We start from the raw sequence: 24,203 nt of genomic DNA, 5'->3' as shown, positions 1-24,203 counted from the left end.
ATTCTGTCACTTTCTTTTCACTCTAACCCCTTCAACTTTACCCTTTTAATGCATTTTACAAGTTTTCTTGCATTTTCTGGCATTCTGTTTGTACCCGGGGAAGGAATTATCAAGCAAAAGGTAGTCAGGAAATGGATTCAGTTAAGTCCATCTTTATTTCCTCTCATCCTCAAGACATTTTCTGTATTTCTCTAGGTGAATGCCTGTCCTTTCTTATTTTAAAGCATTTTTCTTTCTGCAGTCCACCCCTGAAGGATATGGGCCTGTACTTTTTCCTCTCCCTATCCAGTGCACCTGTAAATAGCCTTTCCGCCACCCCAGATTTTTCATTCTGTGTGAGACTGCTCACCTACAAATTTTGTAAGTGGTTTATGCGCCGTTTGCTCTTGAATAAACAAACATCCTAAATTGGCTGGCATGCTGCACTGGGGGAGTCCCGGCAGGGACCAGGGATGCTGCATTCACAGCCCCTCTGTGAAGGGACGGAGAGGAGAAAGGAATCCCTACCAATGCACAACAGGAACATCAGGGTGCAGGATTTAGGGTGCGGTCATACTGGGTTTCAAAGGGAGCTGCAGACTCTTGCATCCTATCAAGGAATATCGTCCAATAACTGGGCGACCGAGGGAGGAAGCAGAGAATGAAGGCTCGGTTTCATAACCCCAGATGGGGAAGGTTCGGATTAAGCTGAAAGCCCAAAGGGCACAAGGTAAGCTGCTAGGCCAAGAAGAATGGAGAAGAGAAATGGGGTTTTTTTGGTCCAGCAGAGCAACACTAATCTTCCGTGTTTGTGGAAACTTTGAAGCTTTTGTGAAAGCAATGGCAAAACCTCAACAGCTAAGTCTAAAGTAAAGTGATTTGTTTCTTTTAGTCATTTACTGCTGAATGTGTTCAGTGAGGCAACAGGTACATACAGTTCTAGACAAACATTTCTCCATCAGGTCAACAGCAAGTTCCAGTCAATAAGCTAAGGTCCGGGAGCTGGCACTGTAATACAGCCACTTGGGAACCGAGCACCGAAACACAACATGACGGTGCAAAGTTCAGAGCAGACTGCAAACTCTAGCAACACAACTGGGAAGCACCCAAAGCATGTCCCGATCTCTCCACAGGAAAGAGGGCGAGGAGGAAAACCTGGCACAGAAGGGAGTGAGAGGCTGCATGCACACGGCTGCAGCTCAGAAGTCAGCTTACCCTGCTGCACTCAGGAGAAAGCATTCATCGAGGAATTAATGAATTAGAAAACAAAAATTGCAAAGATAAGAAAAAAAGCATGCATGTTGTCTGAATACAAGAATCAGCATACATAAGTACTGTGCACAAAGTCAGTCATTAGAAAAATAAGCAACTACAACAGCAGGAAAAAAAGTAAAAAAAAATTTTTAAACCACTAGCAGATGTTGAAAACCTTATCAGACAAGATAAATTAACAAGACCTCTAGAACTAACGGAAATACACATCTTAAAGCACCTCATAATGTAGAAGGGCAGACTCCCTCGCACTATTCCAATAATATCCAATAAGCAAAAAAACAAAAAAAGGTCTCACTTCAGCTCAGGTCTCCTGCTCCTTGGGCTAGGAATGCTTTAAGAGCAGCCCCCGGGTGAAGGACAGCCAAGCCATCATCTAGTGGCTGGATTCCGGAAGCAACCCTGGTGCGTGGCCCATGGTTGAGAACGGACATTTTGAAGGCTGGGCTACATGAGTTGTGACAGGATATAAAATGGGGGGGGGGGGGGGGGGGGAGGTAGTTATTATGAACGAAGGTTCCCAGCCCTGTGGTTCCACTAAACCTGCAAGCCAAAAGGAACAGGAAGAAACAAAACACTCAAATAGTAATTAAAGAAAAAAAAAAAAAAAGCTTCATTATTCAAAATTATTTTGATTCAAACTCCCACTGTGAGTGCATATTTTTATTTATTTATTTATTAAAGGCTTTTATATACCGAATTTCTTGATACAAATCAAATCAGCTCGGTTTACATCGAACAAGTAGAAAATTATAACCAACCAAACAGTAGAGACGATTTGAAGGAGTATAAAGTTACATTATAACAAGGATGTGTAAACTCGGAGTAGGAAATAAGAAGGGGGACGAAAGATTATAATATACATTGGAGAATGCGAGGGAGGCAAGAGCAGTCCTCATGATAATTTGTAAACGTTTTCTTAATAATTTATATACATGGTTTAGCGCTTGTTTGTATGCATAGTTGCTAGAACAGTTATAAGTCAGGCTGTTGGGCTGGGCTGGTGACGGTGAAGGTGAAGGTGCATATCCCCAGCAAGAGAAGCTACATGTGCTACGAAAAGTCAAATTAAACTGCTTGTCTGATCAACCTATTTAAAAAAAACAAAAAACTCGCCAATGAAATCCGAAACTTCCCTAATGTAAAAGATAAAAGCTGCTGGGTGCTGCCATGGTCAAAGAGGCCAAGACCTCCATTTGTAACTTCAATGACACCTGCAGGAAAGCCCTTCCACTTCAAAGTCAGCATGAAGCTCATTTCTTTATCAGCTAGTCAAGAGTTAGGCTTCCTCAATACTAAAACTGTACCACTCCGACAATGCATTTTAGTACAGAAGGTTGCCAGTCAAATTATGTTGCAATGTTGCTTTCAGACATCTCTGAAAAGTAAACACCAGTATCTTTAAATGATATGGATAAAGCCGTGTGGTTTCTTGTTAAATCTCTTAGAATACGTAGAAGTAAAAAAGAGCAATGAGACTAGTTGGTGATACTTTTTTGCTGGACTAAACCTAATAAAAAAATTCTGACTAGTTTTCAAGAGCTGTGCTCTTTTCATTCATGCAAACAGCGATGTCAGAATAAGCGAGTAATTCACAGGCTACATTACAATGGGGCTGTAAAGGAGAGAGCTGTTCACGGATTGATGGGAAGAACGACAGAGACAGAAGGCTTAATCTGGCAGTGGGTGAAGAATTCCATGGCCCTGCTGTGTTTTTCCCCCCCGAGTTCTCCAGATCATTTTAATTTCTAAGCTTGAACACTGGGAAGTGATGGCCACTGCTGTTTCATTCCTTTCCTCCACCCTGGTTCCTAACCCCCTTTATTCTCCCTTTCTGCTTCGAGATGATGACAGTCTACATGTCTTGTTTAGCTTCACGTGTGCCTGGGACTGAGATCCTTGCAAACGCACACAACTGCAGAAGGTGAGTGCAAGACAGAGGGGGCAAGTTACAAAAAAAAAATTCAAGAATATTTTAGAAATCTTGAAAGCCATAGTATTTAGCAGAAGAATGTGCCTGTGTTCCTACCTACGTCTTATTTCTTACAAAGAGCAAATTAAACCACAGAACCTATCACAAATGGAAGAGTTTTAATTCCCAAATTTTTCTTTTTAAATGTATTTTGGAGCCTATGCACTATGACGGTAACTTTTAAACAGCCACACGGGTGCACATGTACACCGGCTCGCGCAAATGGGCGTAGCCGCCGCAATTACCAGTTTCTCTACTTTATTCCCAGTTTGCCCCAGTAAAAGATAGAACTTCCTAATCCCCCCTAGCTAGATAGCCTCCCTTTTACCCTATTAGCCCTGCTGACTAGCCCTGATTTTTTTTTTATTTTAAAACTTACACATCATCCAAAGCAGAAGAAAAGTTGAGGTAGGGGGACCCCAGCGCGCATGTTTCAGGTTATAGACCCAGAACGCCCATGTTCCACCCATGCCAGACTCCGCCCACACCCTGCCTCCCCCCTCTTTTTTTTTTACTTCCTGATTTGCGCATGTACTGGGAGATACGCGCGCACTCGCGTGCCTTTTAAAATCTGTGCGGCATTAGTAGTCGTGACTTCTGCACATATCTCCCAGCTTTGGCACACATAGGGCTTTTAAAATCTACCTGTAAGCAATTTTCTCAGACACAAAATGGGAGAAAAAAAACAAAACCCTCTAGTACATCAGGCCCCTTTTGTGGTAAGGTTTGTTCTTACCTGAAAATTGTTTTTCCTCGAGTCCTACAGCCCCTTCCCTGCACGCGGCAGCTCACAGCTGGGCCTATCTGGGGAGTCAGGATCAAAGCCCCCATTGAATGCCAGACAAAAGGAAATGACAATGCTGGGAGTCCTCTGAGCCCCATAGGCTATGGAGCATTTCTCTCTTCTCTATTCATTTTTCCCCCACCCCCTCTGCCACCAACCGAGCTAGCACACTGAAGTGCTTCCTGGGCTGTATCCTGGCTGCTCTGTGACGCATCTGTCTCACCAACTCTCTCCCCCTCCAATCCCCCAGCACTCACTGCAGTTTTACTCACCACTTCCGGGCCTTGAAGCAGCATACCACGCTGCTTGGGCTCCCCCCCAGGAAGAGTAACAAGCCTGGGAGAGGTGAGAGAGAAAGGAAGAATCTCAGATCCCACCTACCCCACCCCATTTTTTTTTTAAGGAATAGTTTCTCCTGGAGCCCCTGCTCCTTGGAGACTGGGATCCTCAGTTCCCAAGGGAGACAGGGATCAGCACCTAGAGAGCCTAACAGGATACTTCCTGGGAGGTAGCTCGACTAGGGGAAATAGCCCCTAGGGACGGTTGCCCCAGGAGCCAGGAAACTCCATCAGGCCAGGAATGCACCCTGGCTCTGGGAGCCCCTGAGAAGTCAGACTGCACTTGTCTGCAGATGCAGGACGCAGATTACTGGCAAGGGTCTGTGGCCACTCCCCATTCAGGGCTGAGAATAAGATCATGAAGGGGGATGTGCCCTCTATCTACAGCCGCTGAGGAACAGAGAAATCCCAAGTGTAAGAAGGAAAAAGAATATTTCATTTTTGCTAGTATTTGATCAGAATAATATATTTCCCATCCACATTAACTTCCAACCTGAGCATTTAAAGTTTGGTACTGCAAGATTTATTTACTTATATTCGTGAGTTGCTATCCTAAGGCGGCTCTAGGCTGTGTACAACATAATGGGGCGGATTTTCAGAGCCCTGCTCGCCTAAATCCGCCCGGATTTGGGCGGATTTAGGCGAGCAGGGCCCTGCGCGCTGGTGAGCCTATTTTACATAGGCTCACCGGCGCGCGCAGAGCCCCGGGACTCGCGTAAGTCCCGGGGTTTTCGGAGGGGGGAGTGTCGGGGGCGGGACCGAGCGCAGCGGCGTTTTCAGGGCGTGTCGGCAGCGTTTTGGGGGCGGGTACGGGGGCGTGGCTACGGCCCGGGGCGGTCCGGGGGCGTGGCCGCGCCCTCCGTACCCGCCCCCAGGTCGCGTCCCAGCGCGCAAGAGGCCCGCTGGCGCGCGGGGATTTACGCCTCCCTCCGGGAGGCGTAAATCCCCCGACAAAGGTAAGGGGGGGGGCTTAGACAGGGCCGGGTGGGTGGGTTAGGTAGGGGAAGGGAGGGGAAGGTGAGGGGAGGGCAAAAGGAAGTTCCCTCCGAGGCCGCTCCGATTTCGGAGCGGCCTCGGAGGAAATGGGGGTAGGCTGCGCGGCTCGGCGCGCGCCGGCTATACAAAATCAATAGCCTTGCGCGCGCCGATCCAGGTTTTTAGCAGATACGCGCGGCTCCGCGCGTATCTACTAAAATCCAGCTTACGTTTGCTTGCGCCTGATGCGCCAGCAAAAGTAGGCCAATTCGCGCTATTTGAAAATCTACCCCAATGACATCAACATGTCAAGCATCATATCATATAAAACACAATCACTACAGAACAGAAATAAAAATTAAAATGAATAGGCCAATAAGAGTGTGGGCAGCAAACCAGCATTAAGGCTGCACAAACAAAACCAAGCAGGTATAAATACAATTTTTTTCCATCAAAAGATAAACATAGTAAGAACCCAGAAAGCAGTATACAGTCAACCAGAATTGGATTATTTAAAGGCTAAAATACAGACAAGCCAATGCAATAGTAACATGCGAAAAATGGGCATGCGTGATTGGGTGCCCGTTTTCCTAATATGCGTCCATCCGCCTCTACTGGGCACGCGTTGCAGTAGGCTAATGAGCTGCAGCGTTAAAAAGGAGGTGTAGGGGAAATGGTACGTCCCTAGCGCCTCCTCAGCTTCGGGTGCCCAGGAGAAGTGGCTGTGCACAGGTTAGGGAAGTGGACGCTCATAAACTGAGCGGCCATTTTCCTAACCTGACCACCATCAAGACTTTTTTTTCGTGTTGTAGCTTTCTGTGGTTTCTCAGACTTAATATCACGACAATATTAAGTTGGAGCAGTATTTTCTGCTTTTCTGTTCAGGTTTTGGGGTGCCACAAGACTTAATGACAGCTCCGGGACTGGCGTTAATTTTTGATGGTTAAACTGTATGCGTTGGGTGCATGGTTTTATGGGGTGTTTTGTTTTTTTAACACATCGGGGGAGTACAAGCTAATAGCCTCATCAACATTTACATGTGATGAGTGCTATTAGCTACGCACTGGTTTGGATGCACATTTTGAACACGCTGATCCCCTTTTTGCATCTGGGGTTTTGGACGCGCTTCCAAAACACACATTCAACCGCAGGTTAACCTGTACGCTAGCCTGAGCACACGATATTGCATCGGCCTGAGAGTTTGCCCAAAAACCAAATATTTTAACACAGATTTGTCAAAAGGACAATTTAAATAAGAATATATTTTAAACTTTATTTTGAAAGATAGAAATGGACCTAAGGAAAGATCTCAAAAATGAGCCAACACAACTTAGTCACATTTAAAATGTTCCTATTTCACAGCTTGGGCAGAAACGTTGAGCACAGCCAGCGACTATCAGACGATGCTGATAAATGAATAAAACTCCATTACCCAAGCCGCTCACCTAAAGCAGAGTTCTGTCTTGCATTCAGCAACAACCATTCAAGCGACTTGGTTTAACCACTGAAATTTCATCAGAATGCCTTTCAGCTTCTAGCCACCTTCCTTTTTTAAACCTAATTTACGGAGAACAGGAGTGCATAGCAACATAATTTTTCAATGCTACAATCAACTATAGACTTGAAACAGATGGCATTAAGTTGCTCTGAACTCTTACCTGGCATCTCCTTTTGAAAGATTGGTGTTGGCGGGGTATAGGACAACCTGGTTGCTTTCTACATCCACCACACATTTTGTATGCAGGTCATGTTCTACAAGAAAAATCCAAACCAGGGAGTTAGTGCCCCACTCTTCATTACAAAATGTACCAGTGAGCTCCAACAAGATACATATATAAATTATTATCCACACAATCTAAAATACTTTGTTCTTCAGCCGCTTTACAACTCTTACAAAATTAAGTTACATTAATCCAAATAAGAGTGAGAGGTCATGGCATTAAAAGAAAAGAAATGCTCACAGTGCACGTCCTCCCCCTCTGCCCCCCCCCCCACCCTGAGTAGGGAAGTCTCACTTTAAAAAAAATAAAAAATATATCAGAGAAAGCCCTGGATAGCAGTGGAGGAGAAAGAGGTTATGTCCCTGGGAGCTCTAACTGGAGGGCAAGAGAATAGAAACCTCCCTGAAAACAGCATGGTAGGGTTCGAAGAGCAGACGATTTCATTCTGGGAATTCATCGGCGGGAATGCTGGACTGCAGTATAGTTTTCAGGTTTTGTTTTTTTTTCCTGGGAATTTCAAGGTTATAACAAAAAAAAAAAATGTTTTTCAGTAGAAAAATGACTTTGCTTTAACAAACAGAAAAATCAATGGAAGGGGGCGCAGTGATGTCACTGACCAAGATTTCAGCTTGAATCGGAGCTCCAGCGATCCATAAAATATCTATTAAGTAAATCGACATCCATCACCCCCCCAGCCGAAGCAATTTGTAACGCAGTCGGTCCCTTGATCCAGAGCAGTCATGGCAGCAAAAAGAAAAGGTACTGATCTCAGCCAATACTCATATACCAAGGGCGCAGGAGATCGAGCTGGCCTAAAGGAATCAGGTGAGCCTGAGACGGCAGATCCCCCCCAATACCGATGGGGAAAAATCCTCAGAAGAAGAGCTAAACTCACAGCCTCCTTTGCCCACGAGAGATGAATTTCGACAGTGGTTTAGCGACATTCGGCAGGATCTCAAGGCCAATAAAAGAGAAATGCTAGGAAAAAGAAAAAAAAAAATAAAAAAAAATCGCAGAACTCAGAGGAAATGGTGGAGATAGGCCGGAGAGTGGACAAATGCGACCTTCGGTTAGATGCTCACTCCGACAAAATAGATAAGCTACACTCACAATGTGAAAAATTAGACAAAACAGACATGGATATGCTCCTTAAACTTGAAGACCTCGAAAACTGGAATCGAAGGTGTAACTTGCGAGTCCGGGGCGTCCCCGAAACTGAGGCCTACAGAGATTGCCATGCGGTAATCCAAAAAATATGCAATTTTTTCTTGCGCCAGACCTCTGAAGGGGATGCAGCAATAGAGACACCGCCGACAGAAATCGAACGGGCGCACCGAATTCAGGGGCCTCGGCAGACAAATCAGCCGCGAGACGTTATTGTCCGTTTTCTTGATTCATCCCTGGCTATTCTGGCCTCCAGGAGGTAAATATTTGGTTCCTCGCCCCCCTCCACACCTTCCTATCCACAGTAGGTAAAGGGGAAACTCAGTCACTATTGAGTGTGCTTTCAAACTCCCAAAAAGTTAGACACGTTCCACTGTCAGGTTCCTCTCCGCCTCCACATGGCTATTCAGCCACCTATATATGTGCCTTTTATTTGCTTACCGTGGAGTTGAGCACTACAGATTGTGAGGTGAATTTTAAAAGAATTGCTCGTTTTACAAGGCCCATATACGCGGGTATATGGGCCGAGCGCAAGCAGCTAATTTTAAAAGTGGCAAATTACATGCCAAGGGGGCAGATTTAGGGTGGGAGCCAATATTTACGCGCGTAAATCCAGATTTTAAAGCTGCACATATTTACTTCTGCTCTTTTTCAAGTGTAAGACAGAATGAAAGTCATTATAGCCAAGAGCTGAGTGGGTGATGGGTCTTGATGACCTAGAGATAGCTCACTAGCTTTCCCAGTCTAAGTTTATATCCCTGCCATTGCCAGCATACTTTGTAATATGTTTTGGGGCAGTTTAGCATGTAAATTAGACCTTCTGCTTTAGCAAAGACCATAATACAACCATGCCCTGAATAAGTTCATGTGACAGGGCAGTAACACCCCTCCCCCCCAATATTATATTGCACCCGTTCTCAATCGCAACCGAAAGGCCAAGAAGGAACCATCCACCGCTCATAGCTCGGAATAAGCAGCTGTGAGACACATGGCGGACTCCTCTGGTCTCTCGCTGCACACACACACACACACACACAGAGACAGAAAGGTTCCTGCAGCAGGAGAAGAGAGTCAGGACTGTCATATGCCTCCATGCTGGCCCCGGGAAGGGACATTACTTTATCCGGAGATAAAGACTGGAAGAGAGTGTGCACCTTTCTAATCTCACAAAAAACTGAACGGATTAGAAGATTGGGGGGAGGAGGGAGAGTTAAATTAGAATTCAAGGCAAAGCTGGGTTGTGCACAAGTAAAACAGCTTCACTGCTCTTTTCTAAATGCTTTCCAAGTAACATACAGGTATTACACCATAACTATAGAGTAAAGCACACATCACAGGTTGCTCAAGGTGTGTGCAGATCTTACACTCACCCAGGGAGTTGGGTCAGATTCATCCTGCCGTACAGACAGCATGTGTTTGAGCTTGGATAGAGAAGCAGATGAAGGGATAGGGGGGTCCAAAGTGACAAATGCATTCTTTTGAAAGAGAGATCGGTGCCAACAGTGTCACAAATACGGCAACCTTTCAAACTCCATCACAGCCTTCTGTATCCAAGAGTCATTTCAATATTGTTCATTTCAGATGGACCTCCCCGACCTCTTCTGAAAAATACTGGTGGAGAAAAATGCTAAAGCTAGGTCGGGACTGCCTGCCTGCTTATCTGTCCTTAAACCGCTCGCAGCCAGTTCATGAAGGACAAGCATTAGGACTGCAAGGCTGAGGAGGCGAGAGAGAGAGCGAGAGCCAAGCAGTGCCAGTCTGAGGACTAATCTGTTCCTGGAATGCAAGGGGCTCTATACTCTTGTGTGAAAACACATTCAGTGTTCGGATCTGGCACAATTTCATCAGTGACTCATATATTTGGCCTCTGCTGGCTGTGCAGTGCTCTGGTCCAACCTCACTAGTGATGAAGCAGCAGCAGCAGCAGCAAGAGAACGAGCGTTCGGCTGACTGACTGTTGCCTGCGCGGTTCAGGAGCGGTGCCCGGGAGCACCAGCAGCTGTTCATTAAACTGCCGCACGGCAAGACTTGCCCAGAAACACAGAAGCTGCCGGCAGATGAGGGCCGGTTGGGTCCAGCCTGCCTTCTCAGTGGTTCCTCCTTATTGTACTGTCACCCGTCTTGCTTGATCTGTGGCCTTCTCCCTCCCTTTTTCTTTCACTTAAAGGTCCCTTTGTGTGGGTCCCTGTCATACTTACCATTCTGTCACTATTTTGACTCCTACCAGGAATAGGACCCACTGAACAGTGCACGCTACTATCCAACGTCTGCTAAAGGAAATCATTACCACATCGCCCGCATCTTATTAACATCACTGATTAGTGTAAGTAACCATTAGGGTCGTGTTTCATGTACTTGAAAAGAAATAGAAGAGAACTATTGTACAATTCTACAGTATTTTGGCAGAACCTTGAGTGCAATCGATTTTTGTTTTGTAAAATTCCAGTTAGAGGCATAGCTGGGTGTGCTGCTGGGTGTGATTTTATATCATCATGATCAATTTAATGTAGAATCTTGTAAGAATTCCCATGACGATTGAATAACTGTTAGGATACTGACCTCACAGTAAATAACATTAAGTTACATAATGCTGAGTTCCTACTATATAAAATCATTATTTCTAACTATTCTGACTCATCCTTATTGGACACAGATCTGGGACTTTGGTTACTTTTGCTCATGTAACAGTAGACTGGGTCCTCCCTTATAATATGGAGACAAGCGAAAGGCGTGAAAAGCTCTGAAAACAGCACCCACTTCACCACCCTGCTATGGAGGGATGGATCATGTTTCCAGTAACAGGCCGTTGTTTACTCTAGAACTGCAAAGCCAGCAACAAAAGTGCACTGGGATTTTCTTTTTTTCAATTAAGTCAGCAGACTGGCACATCCTCTTTAAGACGAAAGCTTTTCATTCTTATTATAGTAACGTGTTTATGGATATCACATTGATCAGTGGAAAAACATGGGTTATACATTTTTTAAATATAGAAATACATACATTCCTATGCAAAATTAAATGTCTGAATGGTTTTGAAAGCGCCTTGTACTTGACCACTTCCATCATGCGGCTGCTATACTGTCCCTCGGTCAAAAGCTGGACTGACTACCATCCTAATGCATCATCTTAAGAAAACGTACCACATAAGCAACTAAAGAAAAACCCCGAGGAGACATTAAAAAGTCCAGGAGTAGGACACTATAATATAAAGTTAAAGAAAAATAATACTGTATAAGGAATATAAGAAAATCCTGCATAAAGATGTGAAGAAGCTCAATAAATGCTATCAGCCAAAGGGAGAGAAGAAGCCTAGAAACACACAAGTCGAAGTAATCTCTTTAATAATTAGAATAAATGTAAAGTTTACCAGTAAAAACAAGACGTCCCATGCAGAATTAATGAAGCCTGCTTTCTGGGACATACACACACACGGTCCCCCAAAAATGCCCCATCTGAATCCTCTCACTCTCCCTGACATGCCTTGAAAATTTGGTGTCCTATTAGAACTCACACTCATACCTTCTCAACCCTCTGTCCTTTGAGTAGGTTAAAAATCAGCAAAAAAAGCATGAAAACAAGATCAGGCTCGTAAATCTTTACAGATTCAAGTTTTCTAAACTTTTGCCACTCTACTTGAAGTTTTTCTGAAAAATAATACATTCTAAGCCCTACATCTTCAGACAGACAGAGACACAGAGAGAGAGAGACAGACAGACACAGAGACAGAGAGAGAGAGAGATAAATCTTAATCCATTTAATGGAGTGGTGGTGTAGCTTAGTGGTTACAGCAGTGGATTATGAACCAGTGAAACCAGGGTTCAAATCCCACTGCGCTCCTTGTGACTCGCAAATTACAACATGGCTCAGTGGTACTGAAAATATTTGTGTAATTGATACTCAAACTATCTGCCCCTTAAAACCTCCACCTCTCCCAAAAAGAGAAGTGGGTTCATAAAACATTGAAGATTTCCCTGATGAGCACAGAAAAAAAGTTCTCTCTAATCTCCAAAAGTTTAAATGACAAAAATGATTTCCATGTGGACTTAGCCATATCGGGCACACCCAAATCTTTTGATTAAGAAACAAAATTGTCTTATTTATGAGAGAGACCTATCAGGTGGCCCTCCTATAGAGATAGAAATAGGTGCACGCTGAGGTACATCTTCAAAAAATACGCGCGCGCGAACAAAAGTACCCCGGATTTTATAAGATACGCGCGTAGCTGCGCGTATCTTATAAAATCCGGGGTCGGCACGCGCAAGGCTGCGCAAAATTGGCAGCCTGCGCGCGCCGAGCCGCGCAGCCTGCCTCTGTTCCCTGCACGCCCCCCCCACCTTCCCCTCCCTTCCCCTATCTACCCCACCCCCCAGCTCTACCTAAATCCCCCCCCTACCTTTGTTGGGCAAGTTACGCCTGCTTGAAGCAGGCGTAATTTGCGCACGCCGCCCCGGCATCCCCCGGCACAGGCCGCAGTGCCGGGGGACTCGGGACCACCCTCCAGCCTGCCCCCGAACTGTCGCCATGCCCCCAAACCCACCCTGGACCGCCCCCTGCCCCCAGACACGCCCCCTCCCGCCCCTTTTAGGAAGCCCCGGGAATTACGCGCGTCCCGGCGGCCTATGCAAAATAGGCGCACCAGCGCGCGAGTGCCCTGCGCGCGTAAATCCAGGAGGTTTTAAGCGCAGGGGTTTTAAAATCTACCCCATAGTGAGGCCCTCAATAGGGGCACTCTCTCGACTCCATTTCCCCACCTCCATCCTCCCCTCTCCCCAAGCCCAGAAATGGCCAAAATGCAATTCCAAAAATTTATCACGAATTGTGTTATGGCCATTTCAGACATATCGCCAGGGGAAAAGCTATAGTTATTTCCAGCATTAAAATCATGTGATACTATACTTTTTGCAGGGGCTATGGCGTTAAAGCCATAATGCATTCTGATGCATGATCCTGTTAGTTTGTACCTGAGGCAATGGAGGGTAAAGTGACTTGGCCAAGGTCACAAGGAGCACCAGTGGAACTTGAACTCTGGTCTCCTGGTTCATAGCCCACTCCTTTAACAATTAGACTACTCCTCCACTCCATAGCCCGCTGCTATATAGACAACTACTCCTTATCACTTCAAATCATTTTCACATGAGACTGAATAATTCAGATCCTGTGTCTGAAAGTGGGATACAAACTCTGCAAGTTGACTGGTTAAAAAAAATGTATATATATTTGGAAAAAGATGGATTTGCAACCCACAATGCACTCCACATTTCCTCTATATTATTTTAGGCTTAATCAGAACGGACCTGTAGATATCCATCCTAGCAGGAACAAGCTGTAGAGATTCTTCTGGTAGTCCCACTGCAGAAACAATGATCATGGTAAGCACAGGACTTTAAGCTTATCAGCTGCTCCTCTGAAAATGTGCCGGACACCGTTCCAGAGTTTTCCACAAGTCTCCGATCTTCCTCTGCAGCCACCATGTCCTCCACCTTGGAAGGAGGAATAGCCTAGTGGTTAGAGCAGTGGACTATGAACCAGGAGACCAGGGTTCGAGTCCTGCTGTTGCTCCTTGAGACCTTGGGCAAGTCACTTTACCCTCCATTGCCTCAGGTACAAAAACTTAGATTGTAAGCCCTCTGGGGATAGAGAAATACCTACAGTACCTGAATGTACCTGAATGTAAACCGGTGTGATATCTCAATTGAGATCAAATGTTGGTATATAAAAAAAAATAATAATAATAATAATAATGTCAGCCTCACATGTACTCCAATTCATGGGCCAGCCAAGTCCAGGATGAGCAAGAGAAGACACCCACAATTGACAGCTGTAGAATTAATGGGCACAGAGGGAAGCACACGAGCCCCAGAGCTCAGTGTAAGCACAAGGCCCAGGGAAGGCTGCCTGTGTCTCACCACAGGTAGGCCCCTCTGAGGGCACACTGGGGCTAGAATTGAATACAGCAGCAGCAGACTCAAAATGGTCCATCAGGCCAGTGATATACCTGGATACTGCCCACTTGTAACCATTAGAATAGGTAAAGCAAACAAGTCAGAAGGAAAAAAAGTGGCCGAGAATAAAGGCCCCTCTCACGTGCTGCCACTGATTCACAGCCACCTTGAATCTTGGCTTCTTTTATTACATAGCATTTTTCCTCTTTAGACTCTCTGCTCTCCATTTCTTGCAGCTTTTACCTCTTTCCTACCTCCCACTGCTCTCTTCTCTTAACCCCCAGTCTTCTTCCCCTCCTTCACTGCTCCTTTTCACCCTCCTGCTGCTCTCCCCCCTCACCCAGCTATCTCCTCTTCCCTTCCACCTGTACACACCTATCCTGCTCTCTCCCCCCCCCCCCCCCTCCCTCAGATCCCCTTCTGCCTGTGCCCGGGTACCTTCTTCCCCACAAAAGCACAGCTACAGCAGCAGCAACCCTCCCACCGGAGCAGGCACCAGGAGCCAAATTTTAGGCACAGGGCAACCTGGCCCTCAGGGATTTTCCAGCTCTGACGTCAAGTTATTAATGTTAGCTTGCTTTATACTATATATTTCGGCTTCCCTAGACCCTATCTACTCTTCAGTTTATTTCATTTACAACATGGCTAAGACACAGAGGACCTGATTTTAGAAAGCATTTACAACTGGGTTTCACGCATGTAAATGCACTTTACCCGTGTAAGTGGGCTTTTGAAAATTGCTGCAATATATGCCATTGAATTATCCATAGGATATTCATGTGGAAGTGCAGCTTACGTGCATAAATGGCTTTTTTAAATTGTTATGATAGTATGTTACGTTTACATGTGGTACTCCTTTTAAAATTACCTCCAGAATGAAACAAGTGGACACTGATTTATCTGTGCCACCAGCAAGAGCTGTTCCAAGATAAGGCAGCTTTTCATAGAGCCCTAGAAATATGTGCTATTGGACAGTGTCACACATTAAGGTTTTCTGAATTTTCATTTATAAAAATAAAGCTTAATTCTCTCTCTCTACTGACACACAATCTAGCATTAAAAAAAAATGCAACAAGAACTAATGCGTGGCAAACAAAGACCTGATTGATATATCTCAAAAGGACACACTTTTATTGAAAATGCAGTCACACCAGTGGTGCACATTGGTTAATAAATTACAGTTCACGGTTTTGGAACAGGGGCCCCCGACACGGCCGTGTTTCGCATCGGGCTGCGTCAGGGGGACCAAGCACGGAAATAATCTTCTATCAGGACTTTCAAATGAAAAATAACCCAAAATGAATGGCTAAATAACATAAGGGAGCCTTAATTCACTAAATTTAGTGAGAGCCGTGACTGCATGGGAAAAACGCGTCAGAGCCGCTTGTGCATGAGAGGCAAATTTTTATGACGAATAAATTCCGATGGGTACTAGCAAGTTCTAGAGAAGGAGTCAAATGGCATCATGTACGCGCGCAGGAAATTCCCACCGCTTTAAATCATGGGACTCAATGAGGAAACAGAAAACCTTGTGAATTGAAAAAAAAGAACTGCCGACCCCGGGCTTTTAGAAGCTTAGTAATCTTCAAAGAGAGTTTAGACACCCAATCATACAAAGAAGAATATTTCATTCATAATGCCATTCATTTTAGGTTATTTTTCACTTAAAACTCCTGATAGAAGATTATTTCTGTGCTTGGTCCCCCGGACGCAGCCCGATGCGAAACACGGCCGTGTCGGGGGCCCCTGTTTCAAAACTGTGAACTGTAATTTGTTAACCAATGTGCACCACTGGTGTGACTGCATTTTCAATAAAAGTGTGTCCTTTTGAGATATATTGATCAGGTCTTTATGTTTGCCACGCATTAGTTCTTGTTGCATTTGCTATTGTACGTGTGCGCTATTTACTCCGCCCTTTCCGTGTGCCTTTGCCCATTTAAAAAAAAAACAAACCACATCTTCTCTGAATTCCCATTGAAAGTCTGTCAAGCCTGGAACTGAGTATTTATTATCTACAATACAAACAAAAAAATGTCATCTAAAATGCATCTAGCAAAAGTCAGTCTAATTTGTTTTGTTCTTTATTTTATGCACTGTATTTGAAAATCATCCTGTACACTGTGTGAAGGCAACCTCTGTAAGGCCAGGAATGTGGTTTAGAAATACAGAAATAATGTGTTTTTATTTAATGTAGTTATGTGAAATCCTTCTCCAACGTTGTGCTGTTGAAAGCAAACAGCATAACCATGTTAGGCAGTAAAAGTATTTTTGTGATCCATCTAAATGCATGACAAATGTTTAGATAAGCAAGAGGCTAAGGTCAAGATATCCTGAGGATCAGGGGAAAGCTGGTTCCAGATTGTGAGCAGAGAGACAGCCTGGAAACGGGGAAAGTCTGCCTGGTATATGATGAAGTGAGATTTGTGGAATGCAGCAGTAAGAGGAGACGACGATACAGAGCAGAAACCGAGCAGAAAATTCTTCAGCTGGCAAAGGCGTCTGAGGTAGAGCCAATGGAGAACACGAAGCAGCAGGGGCAGCAAGGGAAGCCTGGGTAAGAGAGAAGTCTAGCGGTAACATTTTGTAAGACCTGAAAGGGGTTCAGATACGGACGCCAAGCAGGATAGGATTAGGGTAATCCAGATGCAGCAGAAAAAAATGGTACAAATTAAAAGCTGACAAGAGTTGAAAGGAATTAATGGACTTTTATAATGTTGCATAGCTGGAAACAGATATGAGCAGAAGGTAGATGGGTGCAAAGCGAGAGATAATGAAGAGTAAAAAGAGGACTGATTTTTGGCAGATGAGGAAAAGGAAAGGTTCATAAAACTAGTAAACATGACAGGCAGCATCTATAGAGAGAGAAAGCAAAATTGCTTACCTTGTAATAGGTGTTATCCCAGGACAGCAGGATGTAGTCCTCACATATGGGTGACGTCACTGACGGAGCCCTGAAGCGGGAAGCTTTCTGTCAAAGTTTCTAGAAACGTTTGACTGGCCCTGTGAGGCCACTGAGCATGCCCAGCATGCTATGATATTCTCTGCCACAGGTGTCTCTCTTCAGTCTCGTATATAGCAAATGCATTAGCAAAAATAAGATAATAAAAGGCATGAGGCCCAACTCCTCGGGGTGGCGGGTAGGTTCTGTGAGGACTACTCCTGCTGTCCTGGGATAACACCTATTACAAGGTAAGCAATTTTGCTTTATCCCAGGACAAGCAGGATGCTAGTCCTCACATATGGGTGATTAGCAAGCTAGAGGCTGACTCATTTTGTATGGAGTCAACAGAGTAATATTGTTGTTGAAACTGAGGCAGCCGAAGACCACAGCAGGTTGGATGTAGAAGGAGTTGGGATTAAACTGGAAACAAGTTCTTTAAGACAGATTGTCCATAGTTTGAATCTGGTCTTCCTTGCTTGTCCAAGCAGTAATGAGCTGCAAATGTATGAAGAGAGCTCCATGTTGCTGCTTTGCATATGTCAAGTATGGGCACTGAACGATAGTGTGCTACTGAAGTGGACATTGCCCTTACTGAGTGTGCTTTTACTCGCCCTTGGAGAGGAAGGCCTGCTTGTTCATAACAAAATTGTATGCAATCTGCTAGCCAATTAGATAGAGTATGTTTACCCACTGCTTTACCTGGTTTGTTTGGGTCATAGGAAACAAAAAGCTGATTGGATTTCCTGTGGACTGCAGTGCGGTTTAAGTAGAAAGACAGAGTACGCTTACAATCCAAGGTGTGCAAGGCCCTTTCTCCCTGATGAGAGTGAGGCCGTGGAAAGAATGTGGGTAAAACTATTGATTGGTTTAAGTGGAATTCCGTGACTACCTTAGGGAGAAATTTAGGATGAGTACGGAGAACCACCCTGTCATGTAAGAACTTAGTGTAAGGTTCATATGTGACAACTGCTTATAACTCACTAACCCTTCTAGCTGACGTAATGGCTATGAGGAAGATTGTTTTCCATGTAAGGAATTTTAGATCACAGGAATCTATGGGTTCAAAAGGAGAACGCATGAGTCTTGTTAAAACCAAATTTAGATCCCATTGTGTGACTGGGTGTCTAATTGGTGGTTTGAGGTGAGTTAAACCTCTCATAAATCTGCTAACGAGAGGTTGTGTAGAGATAGGTGCATCTGCTACCTGATTATGGTAAGCTGAAATTGCACATAAGTGCACTCTTACAGATGAAGTCTGAAGACCAGATTCTGAAAGATGGTACAAGTAGTCTAGTAAGGAATTTGTAGGGCAAGTGAAAGGATTAATGTCATTTTGCTGGCACCACAAAGTGAACCTCTTCCATTTGGAAGCATAGTTTTTCCATGTGGAAGGTTTACGTGAAGCTATAAGCACTTGGGATATATTGGATGAAAGATTGAGTGGTTGTAAGATCAAGCTTTCAACATCCAAGCTGTCAGTGATAGGGATTGGAGGTTGGGATGGCGCAACCGACCCTGATCCTGAGTTATGAGAGTGGGAGCTACTCCCAGGCGAATGGGATCCCTGACTGAGAGGTCTAGAAGTGTGGGAAACCATACTTGTCGAGGCCAATATGGGGCTATGAGTATCATGGTTCCCTTGTCCTGTTGTAGCTTCACTAGAGTTTTGGTAATGAGCGGTATTGGAGGATACGTGTAGAGTAGGCCTGAGTTCCAAGGGCGAGCAAATGCGTCCTTGGCTGGCCTGTTGATCAGGTTGTATAGGAAACAGTAGTTGTCCACTTTGTGATTCAGATGTGATGCAAAGAGGTCTACTGTTGGTTGTCCCCAACGTTGAAATATCCTGGTCACTACTGTGGGATCCAGGGACCATTCGTGTGGTTGGAAATGACGACCGAGTCTGTCCGCCACTACATTGTGAATGCCTGCCAGATAAGTGGCCTTGAGAAACATGGAGTTGTTCAAGGCCCAACCCCATATCTGAGCTGCTTCTTGACACAAAGGAGGTACGAGCCTGTCCCTCCTTGTTTGTTGATGTACCACATGGCTACTGTGTTGTCTGTTTGGATCAGCACAGTCTTGTTTGTAAAACAGTCCTTGAAGGCATGCAGAGCATAACGTATAGCTCGAAGTTCCAGGAAATTGATTTGAAAGGTTGCTTCGAGCTTTGTCCAAGTACCTTGTGTTTGGAGATTGCCTATGTGAGCTCCCCACCCCAAGGTGGATGCATCTGTAGTCACAGTTATCTGTGGGACTGGTTGTTGAAAGGGTAGGCCCTTGCGCAAATTTTCCTTGTTCACCCACCATAGCAGAGAAGAATGTAGTTGGTGGGTTACTTGAATTTGAGTATTTAATGGTTGAATGGCTTGGATCCATTGTGATCTTAAAGTCCATTGCGTTATTCTCATGGCTAGTCGTGCCATGGGTGTGACGTGAACTGTAGAGGCCATGTGGCCTAGCAAAGTTAGAAACTGGTGGGTTGTTACATGTGTTTGTGATGTGAACCACCTTGCTAGTACTGAGATTGTTTCTGCCCGGTCCTCTGGTAGAAAAGCTCTTGCCAGGTTGGTGTTCAATTCTGCTCCTATGAATTGAAGCAGTTGTCCTGGCGTGAGATGAGATTTTTGATAATTGATCAGGAATCCCACTGAATGTAGTGTTGTAATTGTTTGATTGAGAGAATCGAGAGCTCCTTGTAGAGACTGACTTCTGATGAGCCAGTCGTCTAGGTATGGCAATACATGAGCACCTTGTTTGCATAGATGTGCTGCAATGACTGCTAGACACTTTGTGAACACTCTGGGAGCAGAGGCGAGTCCGAAAGGAAGGACTCTGTATTGGAAGTGTTGATGACCTACTATGAAGTGTAGGTACTTGCGATGAGGAGGGTATATTGGGATGTGAGTATAAGCATCCTGAAGATCCAGAGAACAAAGCCAATCTCCTTTTTGAAGAAGTGGAAGCATAGTGCCTAGAGAAACCATTCTGAACCTTTCCTTTTTTAGAAATTTGTTGAGATTTCTTAGGTCTAGGATGGGGCGTAGGCCTCCTGTTTTCTTTGGAATGAGGAAATAACGGGAGTAGAATCCTCTTCCCTTCTGAGACTGGGGCACTGATTGTATTGCCCTGAGCTTCAGAAGGGAGGATAATTCTGCTTGAAGAGGAATTAGTTGAGATTCCTGTTGTGGGAAGGCTCTCGGTGGAAATTCTGGTGGAATTGATAGGAAATTAAGTTTGTAACCTTGTGCTATTATAGAGAGCACCCATTGGTCTGTTATTGTCTGCCATTGTGTGTAAAAATGGGACACTCTTCCACCCACTGGGAGTTGTGTGTGAGGGTTTAAAGGAGTGATTTGTTCTCTGGCCTGTATCTCAAAACCCAGTAGCAGGGCCTGTCTGAGGTGGGGGTTGCGCACGGGGTGCCCTTGGTTGTCTAGCTTGGGTGCGTTGCTGTTGAGGTCTTGTAGATCTACCCAGAGATGTTTGGGGGTAGTATCTGCGTGGCCTGTAATAAGGCCTCCTTGTTTCCCTGCGAGGAAGTCGGCGAGGAGGCTGTGTGGAAGGATCTTGAGGCATTTGGGATAATTGGCGTAAAGTCTCTGTGTGATCCTTCAGTTGTTGGACTGCCTCCTGGACTTTTTCTCCAAATAGATTGTCTCCTTTGCATGGAAGATCAACAAGTTTTTCTTGTACCTCAGGCCTGAGGTCAGAAGCCTTGAGCCATGCATATCTACGTGCAGCAATGCCCACAGCTGCAGTTCTGGAGGCAGTATCAAAACTGTCATAGGCCGCTCTTACCTCGTGTTTACCTGCTTCCAGGCCTTTATGGATTATGGCCTGTGCAGGTTCTTGAAGCTGTGCAGGCAGTGAATTGGTGAGTTCCTCCATCTGCTTCCATAAATTTCTCTGATACTGTGTCATGTACAGCTGGTATGCAGAGATTCTGGAGTTTAGCATTGAAGATTGGTAGATCTTCCTTCCCAAAGAATCCAGGAAGCGATGATCCTTGCCAGGTGGGTTGGAGGAATGGGGCCTGATTCTTTTTGATTTTTTCTGTGCAGATTCAACTACCACAGATTGATGTGGTAGTTGAGCCTTTTGGTACCCTGGAGTTGATTGTACCAAATAGGATGAATCCACTCTCTTGTTTACAGCTGACACTGTGGATGGGTGCTCCCAGATACGATGTTGAAGGTCTAAAAGCACCTCGTGTATTGGTATAGCCAAGACCTGTTTGGGGGGGTCCACAAACTGCAGCACTTCTAAGGTGTGTTGCCTTGAGTCTTGCTCAGTTTCCAATTTAAATGGAATGGTGTCTGCCATATCTTGAATGAAGTTGTAGAAAGAGAGGTCTTCAGGTGGGGACTTCTTTCTTGGTTCTGGAGGGGAGGGGTCAGATAAAGTCCTCAGAGGAGGATTCTGTATCCTGACTGTCCCCGGAATCTTCTTCTTCCTGTCCATAAACATGCCTTGGTGTGGTTTAATGAGGCAGATGGAGCCCTGATGGACCTGGTAGTGGATCATCAGTGGGTTGAGTTGAAAACACCTGTTCTGTATGTTGTTTAGGCATTGTGTGAAGTACATCTTGGTATTTTTGGAGGAGATGATGTAAGGAAGGTAAATCCTGAACATCTTCGACATCTATGGTTGATGTCCTCGATGGTGCTGATGGTTGTCTCGACATCGAGGTCAAGAGTGGTCTCGTACTCGATGGAGGTAACATGGGCATCGATATCGAAGTCGTGGACGGTATCTGCGCATATATGGATGTCGACGTCGAAGTTAGAATTCTTGGTGTCGACGTCGATTCCTTCAGTGTCCTCGGCGTCATGGTAGACACCGGCATCGGTGGTCCCACTAGCATCGGCAATGTTGCCGGCATCGATGCTTGTAGCATCGGCATCGACGAAGTTGTCGGGATTAATTGTTCCCTCAAAGCCTCTGAAATCGCTTGTCTTATGTCAGATAATTCCGGCGTTACAACTGCTGTTGTGAGAGTAGTTGTAAGCGGTGGCGAAGGCTGAGGCATTGGAACCGCTGCAGGGCCCTGTAGGGGTTCCGGTGTGGAGATCGGAGGAGGCCCAGACACCGAGGTGTCGTCTGAGCGTGGCCGCTTTGCCGTCGACGGATCCTGGGATGTGGATTCGGATGTCGACGACCTTCGATGTTTATGTTTTTCTTTTTGAGATTCGCCGGATTTCGCAGAGGTAGACGAAGACGATGAATGATCCCCCGACGGTCCCCCGATCGATTTTTTAAGTAGTATTCGCTTCTTCACTCCAGCCGGAGACTTCGAAGAAGTGGAAGGTGACGGCATTAACTGGAGGTGGAATAAATGTTCCATTTTTTCCAGTCTACATTTTCTTGTCTTCGGCGTCATTTCGGCACACTGCGGACAGTTTTTAACGTCGTGATTTTCGCCAAGACACAAGACGCACTCGAGATGCGGATCCGTAAGGGACATTTTTCGTGCGCATACCGGACACTTTTTAAAACCGGTAGCCATAGTGCGATCGACGGCCGTCGAGGCAGATAACGAAAATTATGCAAAAAATTTTTCGAAAGAAAATGAAATTTGAGACTTAGGTACTCACCAACCGGTGTAAAAGTAACCTTTTTGAGAAAAATGTGAGAGAGAATATCTGGTTAATTGACTTTTCAGTCAGAATTGTTGAGAAATTTCTCAACGGCTCCTATACCCGCGATGCTAACTGCAGCGTGGAAAGACGAAGACTGAAGAGAGACACCTGTGGCAGAGAATATCATAGCATGCTGGGCATGCTCAGTGGCCTCACAGGGCCAGTCAAAAGTTTCTAGAAACTTTGACAGAAAGCTTCCCACTTCAGGGCTCAGTCAGTGACGTCACCCATATGTGAGGACTAGCATCCTGCTTGTCCTGGGATAAAGGAAGAAACATTAGAAAAAGGGAAAGAGAAACTAAATGAGATCCTCCTACATCAGCTGGCATCAGCATAACAGTAATAGAGAAATAAGACATAGCCTCAGGGAGAGAAGACTGGTTACTTCAGTCATGTGCAAAAGATATATATTGTGACTCTTACATTTCAGATTTTCTTACAAGATATGGAATTTTTGGTATATGATGTTGGAGGTGGTCAGATTGCGTTATTATACTTAGGTTTGTTTTGTTTTATTTTTTCCATTCAGGTTTTGGTTTTTTTTTGTTTTTTTTAGAGAGTTGGTGTTATTTTAGACACTCAAGCAACAGGGAATTTTCCATCCCTTTATGCATCAGTGCAGCGTCTTCCTTTGTCTCTAATAAAGCTCATATTTGCTAAGTCTGGATTTATCCTATATTTTTATTTATATTTTTATATTCTGTTTTTCGGCACTTCAAAGTGTTCATTAAAGCAGATTACATTCAAGCATTTCCGTATCCCTGCAGGGCTTACAATCTAAAATTTTGTGCCTGAGATAACAGAGGGTAAAGTGACTTGCCCGAGGTCATAAGGAGCAACAGTGGGATTTGAACACTGGTTTCCCTGGGGCGTAGCCTACTGTTCTAACCATTAGGCTACTTCTATAATAAAAGCCCATGACTTCCTGCCTGTAATGCAGTAGGAGGCTTCCAAAAGGAATAGGTCAAAATGAATTCCAGAAAATGCCCTCATCACAGCAATGGGTGCATGGTAAATGTTTTAATGTGGCAGCAGGCAGCACAGAAACACAGAAAACATGACAGCAGCCCATCCAGATTTCCTGTGAAGCTTTCCAGTCCCTATCTCTCCTTTACTTGTCCCATGCTTTTCTGAATTCCCAAACTACTCTTATCTCCATCACCTCTACTGGGAGGCTATTCCATGCTGTAAAGAACTATTTCCTTCAATTATTTAAGTCTATCCCCTTTCACCCTCTTCCCATGGCCTCACTTCTGTCAAAAGATGCCTGCCTCCTATGCATTTATTCCTTGGAGGTACTTAGCTTATTCATTCATGTAATACCCTATCTTGAGAACACCCAAGACAGCTCACAACATAAATACAATCATTAATATAACATTTTTCCCACTTACCGTAAGTAAAAGGGAAACAGCATATAACAGTTACATGAAATATACAAACCCAAAAAAAAATCAGAACTCCGTCACTCGTATC

The 24,203-nt window shown here is 44.8% G+C and overlaps 1 protein-coding gene across 1 annotated transcript in view; it reads right to left on the bottom strand.

Moving 5' to 3' along the window:
- KIF13B (kinesin family member 13B) overlaps nt 1-21,729 on the bottom strand; it is a 428,508-nt gene extending 406,779 nt beyond the window's left edge. The window contains exons 1-3 of the mRNA XM_029596896.1: nt 21,194-21,729; nt 7,899-8,019; nt 6,979-7,136 (exon numbers count right to left, since the gene is read on the bottom strand). Of these exons, the coding sequence (XP_029452756.1) occupies nt 6,979-7,136; nt 7,899-8,019; nt 21,194-21,729 (815 nt within the window). The remainder of the gene's footprint in view (nt 1-6,978; nt 7,137-7,898; nt 8,020-21,193) is intronic.
- Nucleotides 21,730-24,203: the final 2,474 nt, after the last annotated feature.

This window comes from Rhinatrema bivittatum, chromosome 3, assembly GCF_901001135.1.
Source record: "Rhinatrema bivittatum chromosome 3, aRhiBiv1.1, whole genome shotgun sequence".
Taxonomy (NCBI): domain Eukaryota; kingdom Metazoa; phylum Chordata; class Amphibia; order Gymnophiona; family Rhinatrematidae; genus Rhinatrema; species Rhinatrema bivittatum.
This window is presented reverse-complemented; position numbering and strand designations above follow the sequence as displayed.